Source organism: Pimephales promelas, chromosome 7, assembly GCF_988280905.1.
Source record: "Pimephales promelas chromosome 7, fPimPro1.hap1.1, whole genome shotgun sequence".
NCBI lineage: Eukaryota > Metazoa > Chordata > Actinopteri > Cypriniformes > Leuciscidae > Pimephales > Pimephales promelas.
Genome location: NC_142775.1, coordinates 33,114,861 through 33,130,555, shown reverse-complemented (window position 1 = coordinate 33,130,555; position 15,695 = coordinate 33,114,861). Strand labels below are relative to the sequence as shown.

Here is a 15,695-nt window from a genome sequence, read left to right as displayed (position 1 = left end):
GCAGAGCTGAATTTTCAGCATCATTACTATAGTCTTACTTACTATCAGAAATCATTCTAAAATGCTGATATGCTGCTCAAGAAACATTTATTATCATTATTAGGGGGTAGCGATACCCTCATTCGATACATATCACGATACAGAACTCACAATATGAAATTGTTGCGATACTGTTGATTATACGTATGAACAGCGCATCCGGTGCGAGTGATTTTAATGTTAAGTCAATGCAAAGACCAGTTACGTGCGTAAAAAAAATCATGCGGCGCAAATGAGGCGTAGAGCGCGGCACATTACACGCGAATACGCCTCATTCGCGTGTCAATTTTGCTCGAACGCCACGAATGATTTAGTTAGTGCTATTTGTGCGTTCACACATTTGACGCGAATTCGCGCTTGCCGCCCGAGCTGAAAAACCTGAACTTTGGCGTCAATTCACGCCACGTTAACCAATCAGGAGCCTAGCTGCTTCCTGCTGTCACGAGGTGAGGTATCTGGATGCTTCAATAAATAATTTTGTAATATGACTAAATGCCTGGTGTGGTTCTAATGCACAACAAAGCAAATATTTTATCACTTAAAACTTTATTTCAATATATGACACGTTTATTTTGTATTGAATTTTATTTATTCCATATCTAGATTATATTAAATATTTGTATAATATAAGACAACCAACATACATGTGCATAAGTTTGTGTCTGGACATGAGAGAGAAAAAAAATCACAGGACAGGTTAATAACTTTTGGAGGCTGTTCAACTGTGCGTTCACAGCGCGTCAAATTCACGTCTACCGCGTCTAGTTTGACGCTTGACCACTTAATTAACCACTTAAAGTTTCAAGCGTAATTTACGTGCGTCGGAATCAAAACCCGTTGGGGGCCATCTTGTTTATGTTGATCGAGTATTCATCGAGAGTCGCCGCTGTGTATTTGCTCTGGAGATTTGTTCAATGCTCGATCAACATAAACAAGATGGCCGCCAACGGGTTTCGATTCCGACGCACGTAAATTTCGCTTGAAACTTTTGTTTTTATGCGTCAGTTTCACTCTTGAAAACTAGTGACGCGGTAGACGTGAATTTGACGCGCTGTTCGCGTCCGGTGTGAACGCACAGTTGAGACCCCACAAAAGTTAGTTTTTCGCTGTTGCACATTAACTGTCTCGCAGGTGAAGATAGAGTGTTTTGTAACCGAGCTGTTTTAACAGACACGTGGTGTCACCGAGTGCGCTTGCGGATGGATTCGCTGTTTAAGTTGACACAGCTGTGCACCAGGATGTCAGATCGAACCCTGCGTCTCTGTTTGTAATTCTCCCCTCAGAGAGCATATTTCCTCTGCTATAAATAGCCGTCCTCCCATATATGCCTGTGGATTTGTGTTTGTTTGTTTTGTTTTTTTTTCTTCCATGTTCCTGCTATATTTGTAGATGAATGGACAGGAAGGAGCATGAGTGCTTGCAGGTCTTTATTGTCGGTTGGGTCTGGGATGATGTGAAATGACAGTGTAGCCAAGGCGACTGGCTGACGGGATGACCCTCGGCGTTGGCCCTCATCTCTCTCCGACTGCCGTGTCAAAGACCTCCGGCCCATGCAGGGACGAAACCGCATGCGCTGCCTTTGAAAACTGCATCGGGCCGTCTGGAATGTCACTTTCACAGCAGACTTGAGTCGCTTATCCGGCTTTGCAAAATTGATGATCTTGAGGAAAGTTTTGGTTGAAGGGGGTTTAAAGATGTAGATCTCAGGTTTGATTCCTTTCGTTGCTTTCGGGAGTTTGGTGTCACTCTGCAGGACAGGATCTTTTTGAGTAATGGGTTTCCTTTCTTGCATGCCCCTTTGCCTCGTCTTTCCCCTCCCAAGCATGAAATTGGTGTTGAGGCGCACTTGATCTTGGCAGGGCTTCCTGTTCCTTCCTCTGGCAGTGGCAATGTGCACATGTCCCTATGGACGTCCAGAGCTGATATCGTGTTTCAAATTCTGCTTCCTTTACGCTTATGTTAAGTCTCAAATACCGCCGCTTTGTTTGGTACATTATAACATTGTTTACATAGCTGGGATATAACTGGATGGTTTGTGTGGAGGAAAAGCTCATATTTTTGGTTATAATTTAGCTTACTTGACTAGCTGGTTAGACAGAGGACTATTTTATTGCCTTGTCTGTTTCATGTCACTCAGTCAGCTCTGGTAACTTGGAATATATCCACAGGAAATGGCAAAAAAGTGTGAAAACTTTTTCATTTGGCAAAAGAGAAGCATGCCTTACGTTTGTTAAAATTTTAATAAATACATTTTGGTTTGTCAGTGTCAATGAAATGTTTACGCCACTCTTACACATCTTTTCACCAAAGACTTGGATTCTGTTTCCAAACCTTGTCTGCCTGCCTTCCTATCTACTGCCTACATATAAAGCAAACTTAACAGAAAGGTAACTTAAAGGATTAGTTCACTTTTGAAAAAAACTTTTGCTGATAAATTACTCACCCCCATGTCATCCAAGATGTCCATGTCTTTCTTTCCTCAGTCGAAAAGAAATTAAGGTTTTTGATGAAAACATTCCAGGATTTTTCTCCTTATAATGGACTTCAATGGGAATCAGGTCCAACCGAGGTCCAAACGACAGTTAATAACAGTTTCAGATGCAGCTTCAAATGTCTTTAAACGACACCAAACGATGAATAAGGGTCTTATCATGCGAAACGATCGGTTATTTATTTCAAAGCTTATTCCAAAAATGTAACTTTTCTAAGGACAAATGCTAGCCTTGTAATATATTGTGAGGCGCGTTTGCAACGTCACATAATACGTAATTACGTTCAAAAGGTCACGGGCGACGTAGCCGGAAGTACAGAATCAAAATCGGCCGACATCGTTGTTTTACCTTTTAATTCCTTTTTTGTAAACGGCGTTTGAGTTAGTTTTCACGTTCAACCTATGCGTTCAACTTGTAAGCACTCTGACTCTGTACTTCTGGCTACGTCGCCCGTGACCTTTTGAACGTAATTACGTATTACGTGACGTTGCTTAATTTCTTTTCAACTGAGGAAAGAAAGACATGGACATCTTGGATGACATGGGGGTGAGTAAATTATCAGAAAAAGTTTTTTTCAAAAGTGAACTAATCCTTTAAAAGGATACTTCAGGATTTAGCATTATGCTTTGTACTAGAAAACCTGTAGTACAGTATTTTCGAATTAGGCTTTCCACCCTCATATCCCCCTGAGACGAGAGATTTATGTATTTTTAGTCTGCAAAAAATCCTCAGATGACGCAAAAATCGTAATTTGTTGGAGTGAACAGGCCTTTATAATTGATTTAAATAGCTTAGTGCTAGCATGATGCTAAGCTAAAAACATGATAGTCCAATAAGCACAAAAAGTATATAATAGTTTAATTAGATGGAACTGTTTCACCTAAACGAGGTGTGTCAGCTTTGCAAAAATACAAAAATGTTTAGGTTTTGGAACAGAACTAATCAAATATCACTTCTGACAACTACTGTTTATCACTCTAGCCAAGATTAACAAGGTAAAGATTTTGAACTACTGTCTCATGCTGATCTACATGACCATGAAAACTTGTCGTTAACATGAGTTTTTTAAAAAATGCCAATTTTTGCAAGTATCCTCATGAATACATTAATTTATGTCTTAAGTGAATGTAAACAGTTGTGAAAGAAAACGCATGTGTAACAGTTTATTGGATCCGTGCATTGAGTCGTAAAGTGACGACAGCCTAATAAACCTGCTGCTGTCTGTCTTTAATGTTTATCAAACAACAAAAGAGAGAACATCTCTCACTGCTCTTGACTGATAAGAATGTATATATTTAATAAGAATAAATGTAAATTTAAATTACACTGTGAAGACTATGCAGTGGGTTTTTTTTTACATTTGATTATACAATACGATTTATGTAGTATTTATTATTTCTAGTTCTTGAAGTTTTAGGTAGGTTTATTTAATCAGTTTCTTTGTTCTTATTTTATCACTGGCTGCTTACTTGCCTTCTGTAAGCTTGAGAAAAATTTTACTTAGGCTAGTATTAGTTTTTTTGTTTGTGTGATATTGAAATTGGTGACTATATTTATGAAATTCCAATAGTATCAAAAGTCATTAAATCATGTTTTAAAGTAAAAAATATATTTCACTGTATCGTGAAATAAAATAACTCATATCGTGATATAAGATTCACCCACCCCTAAGTGATTGTGCTGTGCAGTTTCTGACTTTTTATTAAACATCTCTTTCTTTCTGCAGACGAGTGTGAAGGAAGGGCTGCTTCTGAAACAGACGAGCTCGTTCCAGCGTTGGAAAAAACGTTATTTCAAATTGCGGGGACGTACACTCTACTATGCCAAGGACGCCAAGGTGAGTTTAGCATCACACAGAACTAGTGTTCGATGATATCCTGATACTGATTCTTCTACACACTGAAAAAAAAAAAAGTGAATTACTCCCTTAAAAGCAGTAAACCCATAGCACTTTTTAATTGTATTTAATTCCCGATGAAGAAAATCCAGTTGTCAAAAACATTTCCATGACGATGATAACATTTTTTACAGTGTACAGTAAAGCCTACAGTGATCTAAGGTAAGGGGGTAGTACAATTTGAACCTCTGTTACTGGGCATGCCTGTACTGAGAGGGGCTGAAGAGCTGCACATGGGCACTTGCATTGCACCTTCTGCCATGCCTTTAATGTCACTGTGTGTGTGTGTGTGTGGTTGCACTATGGCAGGCGGGTGGCGTTTTGGCCCGCTGGCAGTATCGAGTCTCTCGTAGCCGCGTGTGCTGGAGGGTGCTTTCCGTCTGCTGGACCGGTGCCCGCCAAACGCCGCCCACTCTTGGCCCCAGTGGATCGGAGGAAGGCTTGATGGCGATTCGGGTCAGAAACAACAGCGACCCCCTCTTAATATATCTATCCTTCATCAATGACATTGCTGACCGTCCATCACCCTGCCTGACGTTGTTCGGGATGCCTGTTCTCCTCATTGGACGAGAACAGTTTAGCTGTGGAACAGCTAAAGCGACATCATGTCATTTACGCGTCTGCTTGTCCGCTTAGGCTTCTGAAGAGGAGAGTCCCGGAGACGTGCCTTGTATGTCATTGTCCTGAGGGGAGACATTTTACCCCTCTAGTGTGTCTCTGTGCCTCCACCATGAAGACACTTAAAGCAAGCCTTGCATTGAGTGTGTCTGCCTTCATTCGTTTGTTCTCTGCTCAATCCGCTGCATTTCCTGTGGTTATGGATGTAGGGCACTGTGATATTCTGTTTATTGTTTAGTTTTATTTTCCCCCAAATTAATTTGGTTCCATTTTAATTGTTCTGGATTAGTTTTAGTTTTCTTTTCAGTTTAATAACGAAAATCATGTCTAATTAATTGATATAATGAAACAATTTAACAGCATTTTTTTTAGTTAAATTTGATTGGTTTACAAATACATTTAATCAAAAAGTATGTCTAATGAATTAAATTCATAAAAAATACAATTTATACATTTATCAACAAGAATAAAGTCTAATAGGGTATATTACTGTAAGTATGGGTATATTATATGAATAAGGTTTCAAGAATAATAATAAAATGTTTTATCTTTTCAAAACTTCTGTTTACTTTTAAAGTGAAAATGGAAGAAAAATGCTGATATTCCTTAGAAAAATTATGTTTTAATAATGTATTCTTTTTCTTATTACTTTGAGAAGTAAATTCTACTGAACGGATATATTTCTGTCGCAATTTCTTCAAAAGTAATCTTTTTTCACGGGTTTTCATAACTGTGGATACATGATGATGATAGTTTAAATCAAATGAAATGGTGAAATACCACAAGCGTTGCACATGTTTGAGTATGTGACGAAAGCGCGCCGTTCATTTACACAGAAACACGCAGGACATGCATTCTTCATTATTTTTTTCACTATTTTTGCACTTTAATATTCACAGACGTTAGTCCATATTGCGATTTGATTGAGTGTTTATGCATTCATCCAAAAATGTCCAATTTCCATGACATTCCGCGTTAAACTTAAAATAAATTTTTTGTGTCTGGCTTCCACGATTACGTCCACGGAAATCAAAGGGCCCTGTGGGTGGCATTCAGGCGTTTCGACCGTGATCTGAATCCTGAGAGAAAGAGTGAGTGCTTAAAATTCAGCCCAAAAATCGCCAGCCATGCAGCTGTTACGCGACTAGCATGCTAGCACTTCCTGCGTAGCTCCTGAATGACATGGAGTGGCACCAGCACATGGTGACAGAGAGCTGGGAGTGACGCCACAGACCTCACAGGCAGAGACGAGGTGGCCGATCACACTGCTGCGCTCAGACAAGGGGCTTTTGTTTGAATTGGCATAGCACTCGGGTCTGTGACAGACTAGCCAACACGGAGGCCTGCACTTCATGCTGTAGAGCGGCCAAGCCCACATATCATAAAGAGGATGTCACACTGTATACATCGCCTGAGTATACAACCATCATTTACTCAAATATCTGCCAATCACCAAAACAAATCTTCACTGATTCTATTTAAACTTGATGGAAAGGACTTTTATACACATTTTATCCTACCTGAACTTGATTGTACAGGGATGGGTGGTATGATGGTATATATCGTATCACTACAGTAGATGTGTCAGCTGTTTGATGTCTGGTCACTGGTATAGCCTATGTATGTTTATGACATGATGTTCAAAAAAAAAAAAAAAACGTTGTTAAAAAAATACCTTGCAAAAGATTATGTGCATTACTGTTCAAAAGTTTGAGGTCAGTAAGATTTAAATAAAACAAAGACTTTTACGTTGTTGCAAACATTGTTTTATCAGAATCACTAAACAAGTTTCCACACACAAAAAAAAATGTTATGTAGCACATATATTTTGTTTTTAACATTGATAATAATACTAAATGTTTCTTGAGCAGCAAATCATCATATTAAGAATGATTTCTGAAGGATCATGTGACACTTACAGTAAGACTGGATGAATAATGCTAAAAAAATCAGCTTTGCATCACAGGAATAAATTATATTTGAAAATATATTCACATAGAAATTTTTTATTTAAAATTGTAATAATATTTCACAATATTTACTGTATTTTGATTAAATAAATGCAGCCTCGCTGAGCAAAAAAAAGCATTGAATAATCTGATCTTTTTTGCTTGTGTTGTCCATCAAGTTGCAAAAAAATTAATTAAATAGTAGATTTAATTATATCAATAAAAATAAATTAAATTGAATAAAGTTCGATTATGAGAGATACCGTTTACGTGGCAAAAAATGTCAATATAATACAATATTTTTACTCATACTCCCCAGTCCTAATTATAACTGTAGAAAATGACAAATGTTTTGTTAGCAGTGGTTTCTAACATCCTGGCTCTCACTGAAAGTGGTGTATGGTATCATATCTCAGGCTTATCTCGATCCATCTTAAACTCATATAGCATACAGTATACGCATGTCAGCGCATAGGATAAGCCAGGGACGGGCAGTGTCGGTCCTGGAGAGCCGCTGTCCTGCAGAGTTTAGCTACAACCCTGAAAGAAACCCTCGCCTACCTGTAGCCTTAGTAATCCTGAAGACATTGTGCTTGTTCAGGCGTGTTTAATTAGGGTTGGATCTGAAGTCTGCGGGACAGCAACACTCCAGGACCGACGTTGCCCATCCCTGGGATAAGCAATATTTCAGTAAGCTCATTTTTGTTTCATTTCAATAGAACAGTATCAATGTGCATAAGATTTTTGCTTTCTTAGAGATTGCTAATGACAGCTAGTTCTGTTGTGGCGCTGTGATCGTCCATGTTTACTGATCTCCTCTTTCTCCTCCTGTTCACAGTCTCTTATTTTCGACGAAGTGGATCTTTCAGATGCGAGTGTTGCTGAATCAAGCACAAAGAATGTCAACAACAGTTTCACGGTAAGAGCAGATACATATCTATACTAGTGCTGTCAGATCGATTAATCACATCTAACATAAATGTTTATTATATATATACACTGCACATTTATATAAGTTGCGATTAATCGAATTAATAACAAACTAAACATAACAATTGGATTAGATTAGATTAGATTAGTTATATTATGTTGTATTATAATTATTCAGTGTCATTGTTAGCTATATTCATTGAGCAATGGTATATACTGTAAATACGATGCAGTAATACTGTTTTTTAACATTGTAATTATATATACACATATATATCAATTATCATAAATGTTAAAAAATTAACATTATACTTTGTTTTTTTTATCATATTGGATTTAAATAAAAAACAATCTCTAACTTTAGAGAGTAAGAGAAACACCACGAGAGTGTTTGTAAAACATCAGAGGGAGTGACAGAAATGTTGCCCTCTTTTTCTCTTCACCCTAGCAACCATTTAACTCAGCCTAGCAACTGAATAGGAACATGAAAAGCCATATCTCAGCACCAGAACATTGTAGTAATTTAGGGTTGGCCTCTATTGACTTAGAGGCCGTGTAGCCTTATCATAGCAACTCCCTATGAAACTTAGCAACCACCTAGCAATGCCCTAGCAACCACCCAGAACACCTTTCCCACATTATAGTGGATTTTCCTTTTGCTATAGAATCAATTGGGAATACAAACAATTATGTAGACACTCATTCATCACTATATAACTTTAGCCAATGACTTCAGTTTCTAAGAACCTGGAAAGGTGAAAAGAAAATATTATCAATAAAGGTTACTTATTTTCTAGACAATGAAAAGAGCAAATGCTGCCTAAGGGAAGACTCGTCGTGATTTTCCATGCTCTGGCATCTGTGTGTGTGTTTGTGAGCAAGTAAACATGTGTCATCAGCTGAGATCAAACGGGACGAGGAGCAGCGACTGTGGTCATGTCCTTCTAAAAACGGCAGGCCAGCTCCCCAGGCACGGCTATAAAAAGAAACAGCGGAGGACTAAGAAAGCTCAGCGGAGGACGAGGGCTTATTTTTAGCAACAGAGATGTTAGTGCTCCACTGAGCATGCTTTGGATGATTTGATCGCTGGCATATATTGTTTAACAGAGGGCCGTGTGGACGCGTGTGCAGCGCACGTGCTCTGAGGTAGTTGCTGTGCATCGCCTCGTTTAACAAATGCTTTTTCCCCTCAGAAAAAAAGAAGAAATCGCCCACTGCCAGGAAAAACAACAGATGCTCATTATACTTATAAATTATTGAGAGGCCCATGCTGAGGCTTTTTTTTTTTTAGATATAAAGTGCTCGTTCTTGTTCTGCTGATTTCAGAAGTACATTACACTCTTCTGAGCATCTGAAACACACTCGAAAACCTGTTTGAAAACATTGTTATTCTGACACTGGGGTGCAGTAATGACACACTTGTCTTTTGGGAGAATTTGCTCTGTGGTGGTTGATTGTCCTCCAGAGGCTCTTGAAGGTTATATTGCTCTTTCATGTCTCTGGAGACTTAATTGAGTTCTCCGTAATGTTTTGATGAAATGGCAACAGATGTGTCTCCTAAAATTCTGTCGTAGAAATAAAAATAGTCTCAAATGAAACAGTTGTTGATATAAAGTAACAGTTTAAGCTATGAAATTGATATTTATAGCATTGCTCGGATCATTTTGCCTTGGAATAATATGATGAGAAAGACTTTTGATTGCAGAATTCTTGTAATACAATATCTTGAGCACAAATCTGAGAGCACACTTGTGCACCAATAATGCGATTATTTCTAATTATCAGAGTACGGCATACAGTATGCATGTTATCGTCCATTGTTTGAATCTAATCATATCAAATTCAAAATACATTTTTATGGACGAACTGGATATTATTCAGAGCTGTGATAATACGATTAATGTGTTTGCACGCCTGTTTATTGCGATTACAATCGCCGCACACCACACAGTTTAATGCGAATATGGTTACTACGATTAAGTGTAATCACATTATTGTATTATATTATATTATATTATATTATATTATATTATATTATATTATATTATATTATATTATATTATATTATATTATATTATATTATATTATATTACATTTAGTGCTGGGCAACGATTAATCTCGATTAATCGCATCCAAAATAAAAGTTTGTGTTTATTTAATATATGTGTGAGTAGTGTGTATAATTATTTTGTATATATATATATATATATATATATATATATATATAAAAAATACACACACATGTTTAAGAAACATAAAAATTTAAGAATTGTTTATATGTTTAAGACATATTTAAGAAATATTTGCAGGCATATACTGTATATATATATATATACATATATATATATATACATAATTTATATTAAATATAAATATTTTATATATTAATAACACATTTTTCTTAAATATATACATGCATGTGTGTGAACTGTATATACAAAATAATTATACACAGTACACACATATATTATGTAAACATTACATTAATTATGCGATTAATGGCCATATTCCAGTTTGATAATGATATTAAGGTTATTTTCATCCATGTTTGCTCAAGATCTTGTATTGACAATGCAAGAGTCAAGCACTAAAAATAGTCACTAAGGAGGAGACAGTTATTGACAAAGTAAGAGTATAATCTATACGGTTAATGTGTATAGCATTGCTTGGATCATTTGGCCTTGGGATCATTTGCTGAGAGCCGTTTTGAGAAGTCTTTTGATTGCAGACTTCTTGTAGAATTATTGTTTGTGACACAATCGAGATGTCACTGGGTCTCATTCTCAGAAGAAAACCTGAAAAGCAGTAGACATAAGCTAAAGTCTCCATTTGCACTTAATCTTGTTGCTCTCTAGGAGACAAAATGGGTTTCCTTTTTGAGTTTCTTTCCCGCAGCAGGCACCTTTTCATAATACACAGCCACTTTTGGCTTCATTTTTTTTTCTCAGTGTACTAACCAACTGCTTTGTAGTCTTGCTGTGTTTTTTCTGTTGCTAAAAATAGCTCACAGCACTGTGAAGAGAGAGGGAGCGAAAGAGAGAGAGAGAAAGACAGAGAGAGAGAGAGAGAGAGAGAAGTGATCTGTCTGCGGAACAAAAGGAAATCCTCAGAGTGATGTCACTCAATAACACCTCCCGGTGAAGGGATGCAGTCGGAGCGGGGGGAGTGAAAGACACAGAGGACACAGGCGCAGCGAGTGATGGGAAGAGGTGAACGCTAGCTTGCTCTCTTTAGTGACTCGCTTCTGCTTGACTTGGCAAGCGCTCCGGGGATTGCTCAGTTGCAATGGAGAACAGCGCTCAGCCTGGAAACAAACACACGCGACTTCTTTAGGACAGCCTCTTGGTATGCAGGAATTGTTCTCTATCCGTACATCGAAATTTGTGCTTGTGCGCGTGTGTTTGGCCATGTGGAAGTGTTCAGTGTGGCGGTACATGTGACATCGTCGCATGTGTCTCCGGTGGGCTGTTCCTTGAGTGGTGGAGGGTTCTGCAGAGGTTGGGGAGGGTGAGGGATCCTGAGAAACCAGGCTCAGCACACACACACACACACACACAGGCATCACCTCACAATTACAGAAGCACAGTGCAGTTGAGAGTGGATCGCTGGTGAGTGCACTACACACACACACGCACACACGGCATATGCATGAACACCGTATCCCGATGAGTGTGTGTCTAACAGTGTCGCTTGACATCTGGGTTCTGCTCGCTAGCGGAATGGAAACTCTTTGTGAGCCATTTTTCTTAACACTGACATTGTCTGCTTTGGTTTCTGAGCATGTAAGAGGAAAGATCTTGATGTACGTGAGCGAGGCAAACCTTCCAGCAGCAAGTGCTTTTGATCGCTTGTTTTCGAGAGCAAGATTCCATTATACTAAGTTGGCACCGGCTAGAGCTTTAAAGGGGCTGCGCGTAAATGGATTTGCAATGTTGTATTTATGCTAGCAAGTTTTAATGGCGCAGACTGATGCATATCTTATCGTGAGCTGGAACGCATTTGCAAGAGACATACAGCAGCTTCAGTGCAGCATTAAAATGAGGCAATGTCATGTTCCGTGTGTGTCCATGTTGGAACTTGATGCAAAACGTACCAGCATGGACTTTTTTTTTTTAATTAGATTTTAGATTGAAACTTGCTTTAATGTATAAGGGAATGGTCATGGTCACCATTTAAAAAAAAGAAAGAATAATTCTCCATATTTACATGCTTTTTCCCTTTAGTAGTTTGTTTTACATGGTACTGACACTTATTTTTATTTTTAATTATTTAATTATTTTACATTTTTAAAATGTTTTTGTGTCCTAATTCTTCTATGTAGCCTTTATAATTATTATGATACATATAAATTCTCTTCAAAATAGTGTTTAAAATATTTCTAGGTGGAAATTATTTTTTCAAATTGCATGACAAATTCTGTCATTTTTACATGTCTTTTGTAAACAGATAAATCAGTGTGAGTGTGGTAGTGCTTTATCTGGGATGTTCTCCATTGTCCTGACTAATGGAGCTCATTTAATGATGAATTATATTATAAGGTGAGGATCAATGCAGGAACAATGATAATGAAATATACATGATAAAACCAGACTGATATTGGAAGTATTATTATAAAATGACTTTGTTGATACGGCCCTAATGATCCTCCGCAAGAAAAACGATCCTGACACGCCTGAGATTAAAAGTCCATAAATAGACTGAGCTAGATCTAATGAAATAATAATCAATTTTGTCCAGGGGGAATCCGCTGGCTCACTAATGTGAAGTAATGTAGACTTCAAGAGGTACGTATAGAGAGAGTGCTTTAATTAAATGCAGGATCTCTTTCATGCGGTATGAAAACACTGTGTACCGGTGCAAACACACAGAGATGATGAATTCTGTATCGGGTGTACTTAACCTTGATGGAGAAGGCACTTTAACATGCAATAGGGGTCAGACAGCGCAATATTAAGCCAATATATAGATATATACAGTACTACTGTTCAAACTGCTGCTTAATATTTTTGCGAAAAAAAAACTTCACTAAACATTAGTAGTGTGCCAGCCATCCAATAATCCAATAATTGCAAAAAGCTTTGTGACTTTTAATATGAAGCAAAATTCTCAACAATAAAATTCTGTCGCTTTTATTATGAAATTCAAACAACAAATTTAGTTTTGGCGCTTTAATACGGCGTGATGATTTTATAGTGCCTAAGCTCAAGCGGATAAAGCTACAAGTTACAGCACAAAATAAACTGAATGCTTGTATGTTTGTTTGGTTCTGTCCTGTGATTGTATTGTCTATTTGTCTGAAAAATTGAAAATGTACAATAAATATAATAATAAGAAAAAATAAAAAAAATAAACTGAATGCATGTTCAACTCACTGAAATAAATACTGGGAAACCAGGGAAAGACATCAATAAAACTGCTTGTTGGCTATACAATGTCACTTACCTCAAGCTAGCTTCTATTTCCATAGACTCGTTAGTTTTCTTTAGCAAGAATAACACTAAAGAAGTCCTCATTATTTAAGGATATTTGAATAAATCGGTCATGAAAACAAGTTATTACACTTTACTGTTGTTCAAATGTTTATATTTCACCAACAAACTGGAGCAATTCTTAAATTATTAAAAGATATTAAAAAAAAACCTGCCTTTTGTGCAATTACTGTTTGTACAACTCAGTTTTAGCTATTTGAGTGTTTATTATTAAATATGTTTGATTAAATAATGAATTATTAATTGATTATTTATTTTCGGTTTCCAGCCAAGTGCATCTTGAATTTTCAGTTTTGGCACAAAATTATTATTATTTTTATAAAGTCTTTACTGTAAATCTACTGAATACTCTAATGGGCCTTTGCTGAATAAAAAGTGTTTTAAAATAAAATTTTACTGATTATAGAAAGTGGGAATTTCAACTTATACAGTAAGATATTCCAGTAGGATTCTCAATAGATCCTTGTTACCTTAAAGTCGTATCTTAAAGAGATATTTACCTTATCTGGTTACCTGGTTAGGTTACCTGACAAAAATATGATAATAAATAAATGTATTATAATAATGATGCATCCTTTATTAAATTAGGACTAGATTTTGTGGTTCTTTTTATAACACTAACACCAAGAACACTTAACTGGCATTGATATTTTACTGAATCTGAGGTGCTGTCCATACGGTTTCCGTCAAATGGCGTTTTCTCACAGACCTTCATTAAAGGTTTAATCTGTCGACTCTAGAATGTTCTATCGTTGATTAGGTCAGACTCATTCCTGCGTTAAATAAAGCGGCACTGGTCTCACACGGGTGCTCTCTTCGAACTCTCTCCGTCTCTACTGCCCTTTCCTGAGTATTGAACTGGAACGGTTTCACTTTCCCCAGACAACAATCAGCCTCCTCAGTTAATGACAGTCTCATTGGTCTGAGAGCTGTGAGATTTGAGTGATTCCTTACATCCTTCTGCACCACACACTGCTGCTCTTTTAAATATCACGTCTTTCACCAGTTTCTTATCTTTCTAACTGGTTTTGGTTCTCAATTTGGTGTTTTTTGCTGGTCCTTTGGCCTGCATTTCAATTGACTCTAAAACAATTGATGAAAAAACAAGACTGTTAATACACAGAGTAGCGATTATGTACAACTTACACATTTGCAAAATCTAGTTGGGAGGGTGGATGAACTACTCATTTTAACTGGAAGCCTCATATAATTAAGTTGGTTTTGGGTTGTTTTCTGGGTCCTGATCCTGAACAGATTAAACGGGTCCTGAGAGGGGTATCTTCTGCATGATACATTTATGTATACTATGTAATAATTATTCATATTTGAAATTGAATTGATACAATTTAAGTAAATATATATAATCTGTTATATCAATGAGAAAAAAGCTCAGAAAAGTGTGAGGGGATTTTTTTTTTTTTTTACCATAAACTCCTTTGTGTGAGAACAATAGAAAAAAGCTTGAACTCTGATGTATTTTTTTCCCTAGCCTTAGAAATGTATGTATGTTCAAAATGGCAGGGCATGTAAGCCTTTCCCCATTGCTATAGAAACATAGAAAAAAAAAGCTTATGATTTGTGTCAGCTTACTGGTGCCATTTTGTTTGACTTTAGCAAACTGCGGCAGTGTTATTTCAGTATTATTGACAAACTATTATAGTTTTTATTAATATTTTGTAATTTAGAATTTTTGTATTATATTTTCTATTTTCATTTAAATTTTTGTTACAGTTTCAAGTGAACTGTGGCAGTTAATATTATATGTTTTCCTAACAAAACTGTTGTTTTGGTACACACTGTCTGGTATTAGCTACTGTTATGCTTAGCTTACCCACATTGAATGACAATTTAGCTTTATTTAATTGTTTTTTACAAACAATGCAGCTCTTCTACCCTGAATCGCTGAGGTTTAATAACCAAAAAAATTCCAAGAAAACGGATGATTAGTCGATCAATGTAACCCATCTCAATTCATACGGCTCAGAACTGGTTTCAGATTGGGAACCAACACTGGCACCCACTCATTGTAAAATAGACTTTAACACAATCCTTAGTTCGTCTAAATTCCATTTGAATGTAATCAAGAAATGCTTTGGCGGAGCACAAGAGAAATCACTCAGTGAAGTTGCCGTGTCCTCGGCGCGAACGGTTGAAGAGGCTTTTAGAGTAAGTGGCTTGCAGGGATGTGCTGGGAGTTGCCCGTGTTTGATTGTGTAAGGGAGAAAGATGAATGCTAATGTGATTACTGCATCACGGCCGGGCATGAAAATTGATATGTTTT

At 37.0% G+C, this 15,695-nt stretch overlaps 1 protein-coding gene across 10 annotated transcripts in view; it reads left to right on the top strand.

The window, feature by feature from the left end:
* The window catches only part of dgkh (diacylglycerol kinase, eta), an 87,263-nt gene that overhangs the window by 17,634 nt on the left and 53,934 nt on the right, over positions 1 to 15,695 (top strand). For 4 of the 10 annotated variants that reach the window (XM_089133356.1, XM_039683610.2, XM_089133357.1 and 1 more), the window contains 3 exons: positions 4,258 to 4,368; positions 4,738 to 4,884; positions 7,834 to 7,914. In XM_089133356.1, coding sequence (XP_088989482.1) covers positions 4,258 to 4,368; positions 4,738 to 4,884; positions 7,834 to 7,914 — 339 coding nt within the window. Of the gene's footprint in view, positions 1 to 4,257; positions 4,369 to 4,737; positions 4,885 to 7,833; positions 7,915 to 10,646; positions 11,135 to 11,172; positions 11,271 to 11,475; positions 11,534 to 15,695 lie in introns of those variants that run through there. The other 6 variants (XM_039683603.2, XM_039683602.2, XM_039683606.2 and 3 more) reach the window with 5 other exon arrangements.